General features: G+C 35.4%; 1 protein-coding gene across 1 annotated transcript in view; it reads left to right on the top strand.

Annotated features, from left to right (window-relative positions):
- Positions 1-833: 833 nt before the first annotated feature.
- LOC112043463 (mitogen-activated protein kinase ERK-A) overlaps positions 834-19,553 on the top strand; it is a 58,783-nt gene continuing 40,063 nt past the window's right edge. Inside the window, exon 1 of the mRNA XM_024078877.2 lies at positions 834-1,256. Coding sequence (XP_023934645.1) covers positions 1,129-1,256 — 128 coding nt within the window. The 5' untranslated portion in view covers positions 834-1,128. The remainder of the gene's footprint in view (positions 1,257-19,553) is intronic.

The raw sequence follows: 19,553 nt of genomic DNA, 5'->3' as shown, positions 1-19,553 counted from the left end.
TTATTGATTAATCTGTGGCTTTTTATCTTTCTATTTACTATCTCAGACTAATTACCTTAGGACCTGACTCGCTAGACATTACCCCACTGTCATAATAATTTTATTGATCACAGTCTAACTAACGTGTACATAAAAACTGTTTCTATAGAATCAATGTTTCATTGTTGTAATCGTTTTCGTCATGTAAAGAAATCCCTAAAATACTGGTTTGTGTAGATGCATGGCATAAAAAACGGCAACAACTTCTAGTTTACTAAAAGATGAAGTTACGTTTCATTTTTAATAAAAACAATATCTAAAAATAATAGATTCTATTGATGGAATAGCAAAACATCGATCAAGTAATATTCTGTGGATGTGTTGATTCTGTGTAAAAATTACACGTGTGTGTATTGCGAATCAACTAAGGATACAGTTTACACTTATTGGTGTTATTAAATATTGTCGATGATGAGTTTACCTCGTCCCTCTCAAAAAATAACAAACAATGTTGTTGGATAATTTGAGTGCAATGCATCTCCATATCTAATACCTCTATGATTTATAACACAAAATACCGTTGCTTTTAGCTACAGAATATTCCAACAATTCCGGACTATTCGTTTTACTAATTTCATCCCATATCTACATATTTACGTCAGATAAATCAATTTTTTTATCCATAATTTCTTTATTAATTGCTTCTTCCTTCCTCCATGCGTCTTCAAAATATTTTATTTATTAATGCAATCATCACTATCAAAATGACAGATTTGTATGATACGACTGTTACACTGATAAAAAAAATATTACAGCATACGGTTGCAAGAGTAACAAGGATGGATAGATTTATCTCGCCCACTTTTGTAACGGTATTGCGTCCGTACGGGAGTGTCCAAGAAATTCGGGCGCTCGGGTGAACGAGAATGATAAGCAATTCGTTTCGCTAGTGGATAATGTAGGTCGGATACAGTTTGTTTTGGTGTACACTTGGATTAAATTGTGAATTGATGCTTTGTGGCTGCTATTTGGGCTAGTGATCAGTGATATTTCGGATTTTGGCCGACTAGCGAGGTACTTACAGTGACAGTACGTACTGTAAACATTTGATCTGTGACTGGCTGAGTGGTTTCTATTTGTTTTGTCGCGATGGCCGAGGCTGCAGCAGCTGCCAGCACGAACCCAAATGCTGAAATCGTCAGGGGTCAGGTGTTTGAAGTCGGCCCCAGGTACAAAAACCTGCAGTATATAGGCGAAGGGGCTTATGGCATGGTTGTGTAAGTATTTTTGTACCTCATAATATCTAATTTCCTATTATGCATTTTCCTCATACTTTAAACAAGTACTTTGACCACTTTGCGAGCATTCCAGACACTATTTATGCGCTACTTTAGCAAAAAAATACATCCTTCACTGTAGAAATGATCTAAGTTTTGTTCAATTGTCATTATCTTGGTTATCAAAGCATTATTGTTTAAAAGTTTAGATAAACATAGAATGTACAGAAAAGTTCCATTCGACATTCCATTCCAAATAAAATTGCAATGACAACATTATAAATATTAATTCATCATTTTATAGGTTATTTTTGACATCAGTAACTTTAGAACTTGGATTCTTTTTACTGAGAGAATCTCAATTTAAGTACACTATTTATTATTTATTATTCAATAATAAATATCTACATTCTAACTTTGTTTCATTTTGTGCTTGTAATTCAGTATAGTTAGAAATCATTTCCTATTTCCACGACATAAAAAAGACCATTGTAAGTTTTGTATCTCTGTTTGTGTCATTGTTACTTCTAAACAAACAGACCAATATTTAGGAATGTGATGTTTTTAAAGCTTTACTTATGTTATCAGTTTTATATATATCTATTGTTGGAAATAATATCATCATCCATCATCATATTAGACGATGGACAACCACTGTAGGACATAGGCCTTTTGTAGGGATTTCCAAACATCATGATCTTGAGCCTCCGGCATCCAGGGAATCCCTGCAACTTGCTTGATGTTAGACTCAGTCTACCTAGGGGGGTCAACGAACACAGCATACTCCAACTCTTACTTTGTGGAAGATTATTATGAATAATGAGACAGATTTATGATTTCATGGATTCACCTTGCCATGCCAGATCTATCATGTGAAAGAGAGAATAACTCTGTGCAGAGCCGAGAATTTGTAACCAACAAGTGTTGGATTAAGGAATTCTTATAAAACTGGTTAACACTCCCCTTCTCCACTTGTGTTCCCTGTCCAGCCATTGTAGCTACTAGAACAGCTGGATACTCATTAATTCATTCAAAGTCTTTTTTTGCCTGCTTTTCTTCCTGAAAAACCGATGAATCTATGAAATAAAACTTACAGAGATAATAAATCATTAATGCAAGTGTTTTCCACTATCATTAATGATTCATAATTGTCTTGCCTGATGTCATTTTCATTGTTGTTTTAGTCATATTTTCTAGATTCAGAGTAACTATGACAAAATCTACTTATTTTCTAAACTATTTCTAAAATAGTGTGCATTTTGCAACTAAAATACTGACAGACAGGCAACCATTCAAAAAATTTCATTTGTAAATTTCCTTTAATTATCACTTTTTTTGTGTTACATTAGCTTACCTCAGCTAGCATTGAAGCCAGGTGATCCTAAATCAAAAACAAAGAAATAGGTATTTGGCTATTCCAGCGCATAAATGGGAACAGTTTGCTTGCACAAACTGAGCTTGGTATATGCAAGAAGTTGTCACTGCATGAAGTAACTGATCATCTTATTACATTTATACTAGCTGTTTCTTGGATTGGATTTCTCTGAAGTTGGACTTTGCCAAATTAATTCAATACATCATTCTAACAGACACACCTGATCAAAATCAATTGGCAGGCCCAATAAACGAGCGGCAAATCCTGAAAAATCTCTTTAGTTTTTTATTTACTATACCCAAACTTTTCACCATAAAGCATTGGTTTTTTACCCAACTGCAAGAAGGGTTTTGTTTTACTTTAGTAATTTCTGCAGGTTTTTTTTTATATTTTTTTCCTGGGTTGCACCACCAGTTTAAGTGATATTGTAGATTACTTTTTACAAGGTTTTGCTTCCACAGTAAGGGGCTCCTGTAGTCCGAGGGTTCTGTATCATTGATATGGCTGATGCGGCGGTAGCTACGCCCCTGCCCACTAGGGACGAAACATATCTCTCTGTTGCAGTGTCTGTATTCCCTTAGCCTAGGCTGTCCTGCTGATACTCCTACAAGGCTGGTAGGAAGGCTTAGGTGATAATTTTTGATTCTGTAACTATCACTAACATATATTAATTATAATGACTGGCTGTGGCTTAATGTGTACCACCACCAGCAACTAAAATTTAATCTATACTAATATAAAGCAGAAGAGTTGGTTTGTTTGCTTGAACACACTAATCTCAGGAGCTACTGGTCCGATTTGAAAAAATATTTCAGTGTTAGACAACCCATTTATCGAGGAAAGCTATAGGCTATATATTATCCCCATATTCCTACGGGAACGGTAACCACGCAGGTAAAACCGCGCAGCGTCAGCTAGTATTTAATATTCCAGGACCTCATACTCCAAAGCCGTATAGGCTAACCACTGGACCATAGGGGCAGTGTTTAGAATAATGTTGCAGTGTTTTCGATGATTATACACGAACTACTGACGTCAAACCGTTGCGCCGGTATTCTTAACGAGTAGGTACCTACGTAGGTAGGTATTATTTAGCGTTGAGCATGCACCAAGAAAATTCCTATCACGTACGAACGCCCTCCCCATACAATAATCATCTTCAAATAGAGAAGCCTATATCGTAATGGCGTACGGGCAAACAAAATAATATTAGTTTGTAATTATTGATGATTCTCGCGTGCTTCGCTGTTCTGAGAATAAGATAGAACTTTTACTACAATTTTCTCTCGGCTTTGTTAAGAAAAAAATACAATATACAGAATGTTCCGTAATTAATGGATAAAAAGCAAGAGAAACACAAACCAATTATCTAAATCTAATAATTTGAGTAGTTACGAAAAAATCCGTTGTGAGTCCAAGTATTTTTTTCAAAACTATCCAAATTAGTTTTAAATGATTAGGTGGTGTATCGCCGTTTTACGTTTTATCCAATAATTATGGGAGCTGTATAATAATCCCTATATTATTCCGCTGTAATCAGCCACGCTCATGGTCACTACAACCTACATTGTGGTTGTATAGATGGGCAACCTTAATATTCAGTATTACTGATGTTATAACGCTGTTTCAAGAGTTTGCTTAAAGGCGCTAATCTCTGGAATTACAAGTCGGTTTGAAAAATATGATAGATAGCTCTCGACTCATCACTCGTCTAACCTAATACGCGAGCGAAGCTATAGGGCACAGCTATTAAGATATAAGACAAGACTAAGGTTTTTAAATAAAAAGAAGTTTAAAAATGATTTCTGCTAAATAATGAATGATATATAAAATAATGAATATGAATGAATGAGCGTTTACATTATAAGCGTAGGTTTATAATGTAAACACTCATTATTACTGGCTATCAAAACTCAATAGTTGGTTATTATCCTAGAAAGCAGCTAAGGGTATTCATTGGAAACTTTTAACTTATATTCATTGGAAACTTTTAAATATTCATAGATTCCAGTTTTGACCTCGAAATAATTTTATTTCTAATATCTAGTAAAAAGTTTCTATTATTTTTGAAACATGGCAATTAATAATTAATTTAGTTTATTTTTCGCGAAGACTTGACAAATCCTTGTGGAAATATAGGTGTAACTATATGGTGGTAGGGCTGGGCTGGTGATGATTTGAGTAGTAGTAAACTGATTAGAATATCATCCTTTGTGTTTTAAGCTGATGTCAATAATGGGCCATATTTACGGGACTCTAGTGTAGTAACATCTCACTGGGCCGCAGGTTGGTGGGCCGGATGTGCACCCCATTGTTTCTTTTGTTTCTACTCGGCTAGTCGGGAATAGGGGTCGATGGGAAGTACCTACTTAATCACCAGCAACAGACAATGTTTATTTGCGGGCTCATTATTTAAAATAACTTTGGCATAAATCGCTTGAGTTTTTGGACTGCAATGATTTTAACGATACTTGCAACATGATATTCGACACTATAACTCGATACTATTAAACCAGAAAGCCAATAAACGAACCGGTCAGCGTTGTTACCATTTTTTGCCATTACCAGCTGGCCTATTCACTATTTTGGTCTTCATTATCAACTTATTAAAATGAATTTCAAATAATTTGAGAAAATGTCATTTACCTACTGTGTGATAGCCATCAAGTGACATTTTTACATAGAATCTCAATTCGTATATGTCAACTAGCATACGTCAAAGATAGTGAATTATTCGCCAACTCAGTATCATTAGGACAAATAAAGTAAACCAACTTTTTTAACAAATAAAATCAAAACATAAGCAAAACGTCAAACGTCAAACAAAATTTGTTTGACGGCATTGATTTTCTGAAAGCGAGCAAGTTACGTAATACAGGTGCAGTACTAATATCAGTGATAATATTGATTTCTTTAGTAATGATTGACGTAATTGCTAACATTTAGCGAATATTCACTGGAAAATGTACGCTATAAAATTCACGTAAGCAACAGAAGCCGGCAAAGTGTACGAATACGGTTAATCGCTTAAGTGCGCGGAGCTTGTTTGCGTATTACTGGTAGGCGAACTACAGTGGCGCCCGCTATAGATTACGCGATTTTCTTTCTACCCTCAAGTTTTTAAACTACTATACTCTACTATATTCTGTCAAAACTTTCTAGTTCAAACTTATGGAATGTCCTTGTTTTCTGTGACTGCCAACTTTAATTTAAACAATTCGATGCAAGACAAGGCATTTTCTAGGCAAGCGAGATCTTAAACTTCGATATTTCATTAGACATGGTTGTGATCAAGTGCAAGTCTATTGACTAAAACAAAACTGTCGCATTTGCAGCAGGAATCAATTCCTGAAATAAATGATTGATACGAGTAGCATCTGCACTGCTATTCTGTACCGCATCTATGGCTCTCTATCTCACACGATACTATGGACAAAGAGCGATAGATACGAATTCGAAGCTCACACGGTCGAGTTATAAAAACATCGCTACGATATGCGTCCTAGAGTAAATAAATAACTTTTGTAGTTGCATCGCACCCAAATTCGCCAGCAATGTTGTGTGTAGTTTTTTGAAGGGGACGAGGTGAACTTGCATATCAAAAATAGTTAACACTCCCAGCTTATATTACTTGATCGATGCTTTGCTGTTCCGGCTGAAGAATCGATTCTTTTTAAATCTTGTTTATTAAATAAATAAGTAATATAAATCACTTAACAAGTTAAAAAAATAATATAAATCTTTTTTTTGCACCACAACATCAACTACACGAATCGTCATTTTATAGAGGTCTTTATTCACATGAAATATGAAACATCGATTTTACAGAGACAGGCAGTTTTTATAAATGCAGATCAGATCAGATCTTATACTTTGACAGCGAAGTACTAGTAAGACTAGTGAGTCGAGTCCTTATCTAATTCGTCTGTGAAATGCGTCAATGACAGATTTTGTGACAAGAGACTTAATATACTGTCGACCAATAGCGTTATTGGTAGTGCTGTTAGCACGCAAGGCGTACTGGTGAAGTATTATCGCATCAGTGGTTTATGCTTTATTTGCGTAGGCATTGGTTGAATAACTCTCGCGACCTCCTGTAATGCAGTCCCCGCCTCGTGAGTCGCGTTATTCCGGTAGGTTGCACCCCTGCACTGCCAAGGCTAACCCGACCATGAACGTTTACTAATTTGTCACTTCGTTGACTTTGGCTGCGAGATTTAAGTGCAAAGTTTACCGGTTGGCGACTTACTCCTTGGGACATTCAAAACTTTCAGTAATTTAATTTCTATTTCCTCTGTTTGTTGAACATTTGAAAAGTGAGTTTTTATTAGTAAAGGACGAAAGGTTACAGGGTCTGTCCGTGGAAATACTACTGTCTGGCTCTTCCTCCAAGAACCTTGTGTCTTGAAGGGATTGGTTGCCTTGCTGCTAGCAAAATTAAGGGCGTAAGCATACCTCACTCACGCAGAACGATATACTTACGGTATGAGTTAGGATAGAGAGATAGAATAAGGGCGTGTAGAGTTTGCTCTCTTTGAGATCAGATAACAGTGCAAGCAATATACATTCGCATTGGTCTAAATTTAGATATTTCTTATTTTATGACAAGTTAGCCTAGACTGTGAGATATCATTTTATATAAAATACGAAATAAAAATAACACAAGTGAACTTTTGGTAGGCCGTAATTTTTGAATTAATACTTTGGTTCAGGGTCCACTCTCCATTCACCTCTCACATCTCCATCTGGATTAAGCACTAGTAGGTCTAGAACTAGAGCTAGCTTTAGCAGTAGAAGTTTACAAAGATCGTACTTACTTTGTTCGCCCTTAGACCTCTTTAATCCGGCCCTTTCGCAAAATCCGTTCTTAGCGGATACCTCTCTGCCAAATTTCATCTTTGTACGTCAAATGGTTTTCGAGATTTCGTGATGAATGAAACCTTTCGCATATATTAAGATAACAAATGGTCAACACTCCTTGCTAGCCTGTTCTTTAATTTCGTATTTATTAACAACCTATTAAAGTGAATATCAAATCAACTGAGAACCTCTACCTGTCCTCTACCTTTTGTATAATATCCACGAAGGATTGTCACTATGCACCGGATGACATTTGTTACATAGATTTCTCATTCCTCAATTACATGTCACCTAACATAGTCAAAGTTAGTAGGCATGATTAATTTGACACAGGTCAAATATGTTGCGCAAAATGAGGTTAAAGCACTTAAAATAATACGCTCAAACTTGTACACCTTTAGGTACCTATGTATACGAATTTCATTATTGATGACGCTAAAAATATGCCAATTCATCGTTCATATCGATTGACCTAAATTAATATTTGGTTATTACTCAAAGACATCGTTTTACTGGTGCGTGTCAGCACTTATACTTCGCTTAGGTCACAAGGTCTTCGATCGCTTGTCCAGCGGTTTTTATCCCGGAAAAGTTACGTTCCTCTGTCATAAAACTGGAATAAACGCGGTCGAATCCCGGGCAACAACAGTTTGTAATAAATAGGACAACGTCATCATTTATTAGCTTTGTCGAGACGAATGTTTGCGGCGCGCGCGGCAAATGAGCTAGATGTCATTTGCGACATAACGACTGTGTCGTGTTCGCCATTTTTCATCAGTGGATACATGTTACTTTCCTTTAATGTTTGTTATTATCCTGGAGGAAGATGTTGTTGTGTTGTGTGTTATGGTTGGACAATAATTGAGAGTTTCAAACTGGGTCCTTCGCAAAGCCTTTACAGTTAAACTCTAATAAAGCGTCAATAGCTCAACTGTAAAGCGACCGTACTATTATTTTTTTATTTTTATGTTTTACAAGATAACCCTTGGCTACAATCTCATCTGATGGTAAGTGATGATGCAATCTAAGATGGAAGCGAGCTAACTTGTTAGGAGTTGGATGAAAATTCACACCTCTTTCGGTTTCGACCCGATATCGTACCGGAAAGCTGAATCGCTTTTATTCTAACCAAAACTATTGTGGTATCCACTCCTAATACAGACATTCCCAGTTAGTTGGAGGGGAATAGGAGTATTGGTTACATTGAAAAGATATAGCAAATATTCTTGCTTACCAGACCTACCTATAGTAGAAGCATGAGTTTCTACTATAGGTAGGTCTGGTCTCTTTCAGCTTTTATAAAATGAGAAAAGTTTGACAATCGCAGACCCTTAGTCCATAGTAGATAATTGTACATTTTGTAGAATTAAACATTGTTTTGTTCCACAGAAATAGCAGAGTGCAAGGCTAAACATTATTATTAGCATAACCCATTCTGTGTAACATGCATAACGCAGCTGTGGTACACGATCGAGCCCCTCGAGCTGTGTAGGCATTTGTGTATCTCTCGGTCGATAGGTCAAACGGTGCTCAGCGTGAAATGACTCGGTTAAATGAGCCTGCGGCATCATAGCTATGTGCGGTTAGGCTTCATTCCCATCAAATTTTCGTGCATATGCTAAGCGATGACTTTAATTCTTATGAAATTAAATTAAAGTTGGTAAACTATCTTGAATACTATATTTACAATAATTTGTGGTATTTTCATTTGTATAAATATTTTTATAGTATAGTTGACAAACAAGTTAAAAAGATGGTCCACCTGATGTTACGTGCGAAACCATTGCACATAGCAATTCTTTGCAGGACATGGTAGGAACATTTTTTACACTTATCTATTTTGCGCTTGTCAAGCTCAGGCTTAATACCTAAGCTTCATGTGCCTACAACTGTACCTTCAGACCGGAGCACAGCAAAACAGTTTAATAGCACATATAATGGCATGGCTTTTGTTGGTACTAATGTAAAAAGTAGTGAAGTGGATTTCCTTTACATTAGTTTTTGTTCTATATAATTTTCTCGCAACAACTTTTAATTACCGAAAATCGAGGCTTATTTTATCGAGGCTTAAGTGGCAAAGAGCTCATCAAAAAATACAATATCACGCTCAAGTATCGCTTAGCTATCTCACATGTTGTTGTTGGAAAGGCAGCCTAGGTGTAGCTTTAAACTATTCGGTTTGCTGGTCTTACAACTGATAGAATCTCTGATGTGACTGAGTTTAGTGTTTAATTTGTGATTAGGTATCGAGCTTTGATGTGTAATATGTACTCAATAGTAGGAATACGTGTAAGTGGTTAATGCTCAAGATAATCTTCTATATCACCAGCCTTTTTATGGTCCCCTGCAGATGTTTCTTACTTATATTTTTGTTATGAAGGTACTCACTATATTTTATACCACTTTTATTTAATTTTAATGTGCCGTATTGTAAAGTAAAGTAAAATGCACATGTGCTGTAATGTAATATAAAACCTTTATTATCCGTCTTTCTTTCTAAACTTTAGCAAAAAGCTTTTATGTCAGAAAAATGATTAACATTTTATGAGAGAAATTAACTTTGTGAGATAAAATATAATAAATAAACATTTTATTTTTTCATTTTAATAATTTTGACAATAAATGACAACAATCTGTAACACTAACACAAAAATATTAATTTACTTTATGAGTAATACTGGCTGTTTTTGGTGCAAACCGCTGGTGCTCGCACTTCGCTATCTGTGTAATAATGACAAGCGTATCATAAAGTCATCATATGGTAAACAGGCAAAGATGCAAATTCATTTTCAGAAAGTGTTTCCTCGCAAATGTGTTAAAAAACGTCGTAATATGACATACGTGCGCTTTGATAATTACAGCCTCTGCTTCCTTACTAAAGCTCTCGTCTAGGCTCGAGCTGCAATATCGCCTCGGCTGTAATTTTCAACTTACCGCGTTTATATCATAATGTACTATAATATTAGCCTGTCGTGCGGCAGAGGTGGGTGTGCTCCAAGCATCGGAACATTAATTAGGCTGATAAGGACGTTAATATTTACTCCATCACAGGCGCCGCGTAACGTAACACGTAAATAGTAGCCCTGTTATGAGACACCGTCGTTATTGTTTAACGTGCGATAACTAATTAAATTTATTCCATTCACACTTATAGCCAAAACAAACATTTAGTTGTGTAAACATTTATTTGGGTCCGCAAAGTAAACAAAGTTACTGTAAACATGATGGGGCACAGTTTACAGTTGGCGTACCGAATGAAAATTGCGGAGGTATTGTTACTTTAGCGAAATAGGCGTACATTTATAAAAAAAACGCAACTGAACGGATTTTTTTTTTAATTTTATAGTAGAAAAAACAAATTAAGTACGTAATTAGGTACATAAATAGCCTTGCTCATAAACTTGACGTTTTTGTAACTGCAGGTTATGATTTTCAACTTAAAGAAGGCGGTTATTTTTTTTCTACAGGATCGCGTTTTACCTCTTATGATGGAAGTAAAGATACGGTCTCTAAAACAGGACACCCTGGAATTTAAATAGGGACGAAGAAGCTTAGCTTCTAGGTCCGCTAGGGACATCAATCTGAGTAAAATTGATTACACCCGGTGTTTTGCAGTGCGATGGGAGTATGGTGAAAGTTAGTGAGGCTGGAATAGTTCGTGTTAATTTACAAGTATTTATTTATGTCACGTAATAATATAAAATGTACATGTACGTACGTTTGTTTTGACTGGCAAACTCTTCAACGGATTTTTATTAGTATTTTTTCAATTTTTCCAAACGCAGTTGATGTACTAAACGTGAAACGAATTGCTATCTAATATTTTTGTCAAACGCTCCGTTTGTAAGGGATTTCTTATAGTGACGTCATGAAACAGTTGAAATATAGACCGTCAAGGCTCGTATTGTTAAAAACGTATTTAAAAAACTCAAATTTTCATGTAGGCAATCACGTCTCAAAAAAATATGTCAAAAAAAAATTTCAATCTAGTAGAACAATAATGAACAATTTAAGATAATTTAAAAAAAGGGTCAACTAGCCTATTAATCGTGAAGGTTAGCCATCAAACTCAGTAAGGTTTGAAATATGAAGGTGACTGATTAAAATGTCAGACTAATTCATGGGAATTTAGTATGGGATATGTCTGATTATATCGTGGGGTTTTTACTTGATAATGAGAAAGCCTACATGTGCTTGTTAATTACCAAGTGCTTACTACTTCTAAATGTATTCGACTTTGATCCCGCTCATGAAAAATGTGGAGGAAAATTTTCAATGCATAACTAATGACACGACTGAAGCACTCTGCATAGGACACCAGAAAATGGCGTCGTTAAAAATGGCGTGGTGATTTTACGCCCCTAAGTATCGGATCGACACTCTAAAACCTTATCTCCACTCCAGTCGACTCGATAAACAGAAGGGCTCTCGAAATAAATACGCCATTAGGAGGCAAACAATTAATTAAAACAGTTACGAATCTTAATTACAGTACATTTGTTTGTCGGTGCGCAATTCTCTTGGTAGAAAACTTTACCAAACCAATCAAGCACAATTCATTCGTAACTTGATTAGTGGCGTAATCTTTGTTGAGGATTTAATTTAGCCGTGAAATTGGAAAGAGAGCAAACTCGACGCTGGACGTATTTGCCGGCCTTTGTTCCGTCTGCTACAAAGAGTTAAATTCATTACTTTTCATTATAAAATTTGTACAAGGCGGTGTAATAGGTTTATGAGAAAACCATTATGTTGATGATGTCTAAGAATGTTTAATTATGAGAACGTAATTTTAAAGACATATTATTATCGACGACCTCTCAGTAGCTAATGTTATGGGTTTCAACAAAGAGGTCCTGGTTCATTCTCAGCTTGAGTCAATTTAGGATTTTATATTTTCTATATTAGGTCTGGTCTGGTCTGGTGGTAGACAGTAGCGTGCACTTCATAGAAGCATAAACGCAATGCATACCCTGAGGATTCATTACGTACCTGTATTGGAGGAGGAATTTTTCATTTTGTACAATTTGTACCTATAGTGCAAAAATTAAAAATCTTAAAAATTTTTTAGTTAAAAATCTTGTGCATGCCACTGGTGGTAGATATATGCCGGCAAAAATAAATAAGGTAGGTAATCTATTAGTAACTTTTATTTTATGGTCAAATATAAATAAAAAAAAAAGAAGGGTAAAATTACAATTTCTATTATTATCATCTTTCTGTTTGCATTACAAATAAAGCAAACATTCAAGTTATCAGTAATTTATCAGTAAAGAACCGCGTAGGCATGGGTTGTATTGAATGTAATCGTTATCAGTTGTATTGTATTATCGTTATCGTGATACTTGGACTATTCAGGGCACAACACGATTGCACATTAAATCAACAAAATGACAAATATCTAATCGTTGGACACGCCTTCAGTATTAGTAAGATATCGCCAAAATACTTTCACCGTGACCCTAATGAGGTCATTTTTAAACTCTGTATATATCACTGTTGGGAAGCTATACTATCACCGGGTGCTATAGGCTATATTTTATCCCCGTATTCCAACGGGAACGAGAACTGCTTTGCTATCTATTTATAAGAGGCATGTCCTGAGTGTAATCATATAATTGACAGACAATATACACTGTGATCTTTTTAATAATGATCTACGAGAATGTGATACAACCACAGAATAAAAAATCTTCATCTAGCCGGTTTAAGTATGGTTGAGGTATTTTTTTAATTCAGTAAATCTTTTAAAATACATCAATATTTCATTTTTCTTTCCAAATATATGAAAAAAATCCTACAAGTGGTCACGACAGTAAACTGGTGGATATAGAACTTATGGAACCTGCGGGCCTTGCATAACTTTACCTAAGAAACTAGAGATTTCAAATTGCGTTAAATATTTCTTTAATCATCATCATCATGTCAGCCGATGGACGTCCACTGCAGGACATAGGCCTTTTGTAGGGACTTCCAAACATCACGATACAGAGCCGCCTGCATCCAGCGAATACCTGCGATTCGCTTGATGTCGTCAGTCCACCTGGGGGTCGACCAAAATTGCGCTTTTTTTTGTGCGGTGCCGCCAGTCCAGCACCTTTCTTTAATACTATAGAAATATGGAAATTTCACTTCTGAAGGGATTAATACAATTTTTCAGATACATGTATACATTAGCGAAAAGTTTTGTAATGTAATATCATGGCGCCTAATTTACTGATATGTAATCAGTTTGGATATCTCATTCATCTACGAGTATTCATAGAAATATCATGCCAATTATTTTGTAAGTGAATCTACTAAGTGAAGGGCTTAAATCAATGTAAAATAATAAATTGTCATAACTCCGTGTGATTAATGGCGTCGGCTATCACATCGCCGCACCCATATCAGTCCGCTGTCAGGATCTGGTTCACCGATTTTTGGTAACTCTACGATGTGCGATTACTCACTTTGCTCCAGATTGTCGGCAGAATCAGTTCACTGACCAAGGAATTCTTTCAGTGTGCTATATAAAACATTTCAATGATGAACCTTTTGAATGCCATATTGTGTTAGGAGTGGGTACGATAATAGACCAACGAGGCAGGGACCGATGAAGAGTCCGACCGCTCTTACCGATGAGCTATTGAGGCTGAACATCACTATGTTCATGTAAGCAGTTATAATCTGTATTTAATTTATTAACAAAACGAGCGCGTTAAAGGCGCTTTTGAATTGAGTTTTTGTACTTGAAAGGGATTAATTTTGTATTGTAGTTGAAACTACGGCGTATTGGAAACGATTGCCTGTAGTAAATAAGTAAATTGATTTTGCTAGATATGATTTATGGCGCATGCCGAACCCGGCCTTGCCGTTAAAATGTGTTGGTTCGGCTACTTTTGGCAAATACTATGAATTATGATACATATATATTATTGTTACTAGAATGGTAGGCCCGTTTTCATTATTTTGGTAAAGAGGCAATCATTCCCTTAAATCTCGTTTGAAAACGAAAATTTCCCCCGACAAGTTGCATTCTACAATCTTAATAGAACCAAAATATTGTCTATGAAGTTATATTAATAAAATAAATAGCCTGTATGTTTGAATTAATCTTAAAACAGTAGGTTATTTTAACCATAATTTGACATATATATCGAATGTAATATGGGCTTGTATTATATAATACTTATAAGTGTTATTTTCACCACCATACGTCAACAACGCTTCGTTTGTGCTGGAATAGCAACTTTTAATTTCTTTAAAAAATATTTATATGTACGAGTATATTAGGTACTGGATTGTAGACGAGGTTTGAGAATTTACTAACCGTTCGTACGATTGTCTTATGCTGACATAACCTACATTGCAAAGTACCTAAGACTACCCATCAGTAGGCTAAATCTCTATAACACGTTCTTCTCTCCCTCCCTCGTCTCCTACGCATAATAGTCTTTGCTCTATTGCTAGTTATTAATAGGACTGATGATGATAAATTATTATGGCCTTGGCCTCTGTACTTATTATCTGTAGTCGAATGTAACAACGGTAAGAGATATCTAGGACTTTTTTATGTAACAAGATATCTGTAATAGTACATTATGATGTAAGTGCGGTAAGTTGAAAATTACAGCCGAGGCGATATTGCAAGATTTGGCGAGAGCTATAGTAAGGAAGCAGAGGTTGTAATTATCAATGCGCACGTATGTCATACGACGTTTTTCTCACATTTGCGTGGAAAACACACTTTGAACACACTTTCTGAAAATTAATTTGCATCTTTGCCTGTTTTCCTTATGATGACATTTTGATACGCGCACACCAGCGTTTGTTCTTTTTAGACAAATGCACCAAAAACAGCCAGTATTACTAATAAAGTAAATTAATATTTTTGAGTTTCTGTTACAGATAAATGGTTGTCATTTATTGACAAAATTATTAAAATGGAAGATATTAAATGTTTATTTATTATATTTTATCTCATAAAGTTAATTTTATTCATAAAATGTTGAGCACTTTTCTGACATACAAACTCTTTGCCAATACTTAAAAAAGTACTGTTTGTTTTTAGACGGATGATAAAGATTTAATATTACATTACGGCACATGTGCATTTTACGTTACATTACGGCACATGTGCGTAATCGTATCCGTATCGCGTATCGCTTATTTCACCAATTTCAATATCGTAATGTACGATGTTAAAACTTTACGAGCAAATGTGTTATAAAATACATAATTATCCTGCTGGTAACACTCATAATCTGAACTCTAAATCGCTACGCCACAATAATGCTTTACAATCTAGTTACATAATATTCATCTCTAGCTAACATAAATATTATAATAAAATGTGCATTCGAAGGTCAAGTTACGTGACCGCAAGTAAATCTGCTCGTGACAAAGCAGTAAAACAACAATCTTAATTTAACTCCGAACAAAAGCCACCTGTAAACAAAAAGTTCTCCAATGCAATAGCTCTACGTCCAGTCCATTGTTCGCAAACAAAAAATGGAATGGAGTAGGTACAGAATGTACGACACTATGAGGTAAACAAATGGGCGCATCCGGAGATTCGATACAGGAAAATAATGCGTAAAATAGACGAAGACGAAAGACGTGACGTCTTTTCGAAAACGAAAATTTGTTGTCCTTCATTTTATTTAATTTAATTTGATAAAAGGAAGGACTCTATTACATAATAAAAAGAAAACGAGAAAGTATTCATTATTATCCGAAAACTCATTAACTATGCAGCGCCTTGATAACGATCTAATTTCGTCGAATCTAACGTGTTTGTCAAACAACTTGATGATTTGCTGCTTTGTTTGACGCTTTTGTCAAACAACGTTTCTTGGAAAAGTCAAATTTGACAAGAAAGTTTGTTAAACATGTTTGATCCTTCTCAATGTCCTTAGGGGTTATATTGGTTACAAAAGATTAGGTATTGCGATATCGGAATTCAGTTTTTTTGGAATAACAAAAGTATAAGTCTAATATTTATTATCTCGAACTTAGGGAAACCCTTCATTTTACTAACATCCCCTTTATCTGTACTAAATATTTTTTAGGTTTAGCTGTTCATTAAGTTCTTGTTCTGTCCTTTTCCTATACCTCTGACAATGTGTAAACAAAATTTCCTGACAATCTTTTATCTACAGAAGGTGTAAAGGCATACAAACCAAATAACATTTTATCAATTGTATGTAGTTAAAGGTCTTCTTTTTCTTTCCGGAGTAGTCTAACTATCTTCTCGAATTATTTCAATGACAACAAAACTATCGCGCTAGCATAAATTTCATTTTTATTCACTCGGACCTTATATTACAAGTTCTTCGATTACAGGTGGTAGTAACACTCATTATTTATGTTATTGTAGAGGGTATTTGATGACTTGAGCTCAAATGTTTGTACTGGCAGCGTGACGGTGTCTACGCTGTAGGCAGCGTAGACTTAACCCACTCTCAAGGTCACAAGTCCTGGAACTGCTGGAAGTTTTCCTCTACTACAAAATAATGGTACAATGGTCTCTGCTTGTCACGTCACACTTAGTATACAAGAGCTCATTCACCAAAACGATCAACACTTTCGAGTTGTGCAAACTCGTACTAAAAGTATTGGCGACAACAAGCGATGATGTAACAGCGTCACATCGCCACGACTCCATGACTCATACAGATGGACTAGCTTCACATCCGTTAGCTGTACGAGTAGCTACACCTATGATCCGTCAATGCGTTACGTTTCTTATCCTTAGTATGCGACTAGCAAGTTGAGTATCATTAGATTTATTTTCATCTCTAGTAAGCTACTAATAAAACTCTGGAAAGATTTTGTCCTTGCAGAAATTGGTTTTTGTAGATTTTTTGATCCTTAATTAGGAGTAAGTAAACCTTTAAAATTTCTAAAAAAAAATAACGCGTTATAATAGTAAATTTATCACATTATAAAACACTCACACATAATGTGACCTTCTATCAGTAACAGATTTTTTAAAAACGGTTCAATACATCCAAAGATTACCCCTTACAAACTCACACGCACAAACTTTACCTCTTTATAATATTAGTATACATTAATATTATTATTATCCCTCTAAATAACGAGTAAAATTAATTAATTAAAGTTCATTTTTGCACGATAAAAAGTGACCTGTCTTCGTTTAAGGAGGAAGGTCAGCGTCTAATCAAAATCGGCTAGGCTGTTAAAGGCGTCAATTTAACTAGCTGACGCCGCGCGGTTAAACTCGCGTGGTCCCCGTTCCCGTAGGAATACGGGGATAATATATAGCCTATAGCCTTCCTTGATAAATTGGCTATATAACACTGAAATATTTTTCAAATCGGACCGGTAGTTCCTGAGATTAGCGGGTTCAATCAAACAAACTTTTCAGCTTTATAATATTAGTATAGATTTCGCATTTACAATTTTAGTAGTTTTGTTTTATATAAATTGTTTCAACAATATTGCTAACACACGTCAATATGCGAATGGTCTTGTCACGATTCGTTTAATTAAGGTTAATTGATACAAGCTCTAAAATATGGAGTGCGCTCCCACGAAGGCCACGTATGGAATATATTTTATTGTCACTTTATTTAACCAGAATGTGAGTCCACAATGAAAGCCCTTGGGAAAGGGTAGAGGTTGGTAAAGTAGGGTATAACCATTTGTTTTAACGGACCCTTCTGTGTAACAGCGCATTGTTTTCATTTAATTTCCTTGTACTATATACTTTTTTATTTTAAATATTACCCTTTTTACGCGCTACATTTTGTAGTTTTTACCAGTTTTTATTTAGCTTTGAGCTTTGAGAACCGAGATAGCCTAGTGTATATGACCTTTGCCTCCGATTCCGGAGGGCGTAGGTTCGAATCCAGTCCGGAGCATGCACCTTCAACTTTACAGTTAAGTATGTGAAATTTAAGAAATTAAATATCACATGTTTCAAACGGTTAAGGAAAACATCGTGAGTACACCTGAATACCTGTGATTTTTCTTAATTCTTTAGGTGTTTGAAGTTTGCCAATCCGCATTGGGCCAGCGTGGTGGACTGTTGGCCTAACCCCTCTCATTCTGAGAAGAGACTTGTGCGCAGCAGTTAGCCGCATATAGGTTGTAACGAACGAACGAATATTTAGCTTGCCTATTTGGTAGGTGTTAAAACCAATGATAAGAGCATAGGCTGTCAAACTTTCCGCTTTCTTTATTAATCACAAAGGTCTGACGATCACAGGCTCTCAAATTAGCATCCATAAGATTTTGAACTAATCCCGCCGCCAAGATCCGGTACAGATTAAAATCTTTTATCTTTATATAGCTTCGATAAACCTTTCAGAATGATCTCAAGGTTAAACCGTATCCTAATCTCGATATCTTGAATCCGATTAAATTTTTGTTTGAGTAGTTAATAATAGTGGAAATAGAATTACTATTATTTTAATAAACTATTAAAATTGAAGAATTTCCTGCTAAATAAAGAGAAAAAATTGTTAGGTCAATAGATGATCCTCCATGAGCAATATTGGATGAAAGGGGTGAATAACATCTTGTACCAGCTCCATTTTCTATAATATTACTTGAAATCAATAGAATCAAAGGAAGTTGTAAGATTATAGTGCTGTGTACTTAATTAGGTCTTCCATTATGCGCAATGATAACCTGAGGCCTAAGTTAAGCCTTATGTGTCTGCATAAGCACCGGCAACTTTTTAACCGAAACAATGTTGCTTGGCGACGGAAGCATACCTAGCTCCTCATTCGCGCGAGAGTATTTTTAACGGAAGTTAAAAAAGCATTCAGAAACAATAAATGCATTCCCAAGTACCTATATGTTCGCACGATAGCGTTTTTAAAACACGACGATTTCTTATAAAGCAGTCTTGAATTTTCAATTCTGATCGTTGGAAATAGATCTTCATTTAAATTCATACTATATTTAAACGCTTTTTTAACGACCATTAAAAAAGCGTTAAAATACATTCCCAAGTATATGTCCACACGACTGCGTTTATAAAACACGACGCTTTCTTATAAAGCAGTGTTGAATTTTCAATTGTGAGCGTTGGAAATAGAATTTCATTC

Source organism: Bicyclus anynana, chromosome 5 (assembly GCF_947172395.1).
Source record: "Bicyclus anynana chromosome 5, ilBicAnyn1.1, whole genome shotgun sequence".
NCBI classification, from domain to species: Eukaryota; Metazoa; Arthropoda; class Insecta; order Lepidoptera; family Nymphalidae; genus Bicyclus; species Bicyclus anynana.
This window is presented reverse-complemented; position numbering and strand designations above follow the sequence as displayed.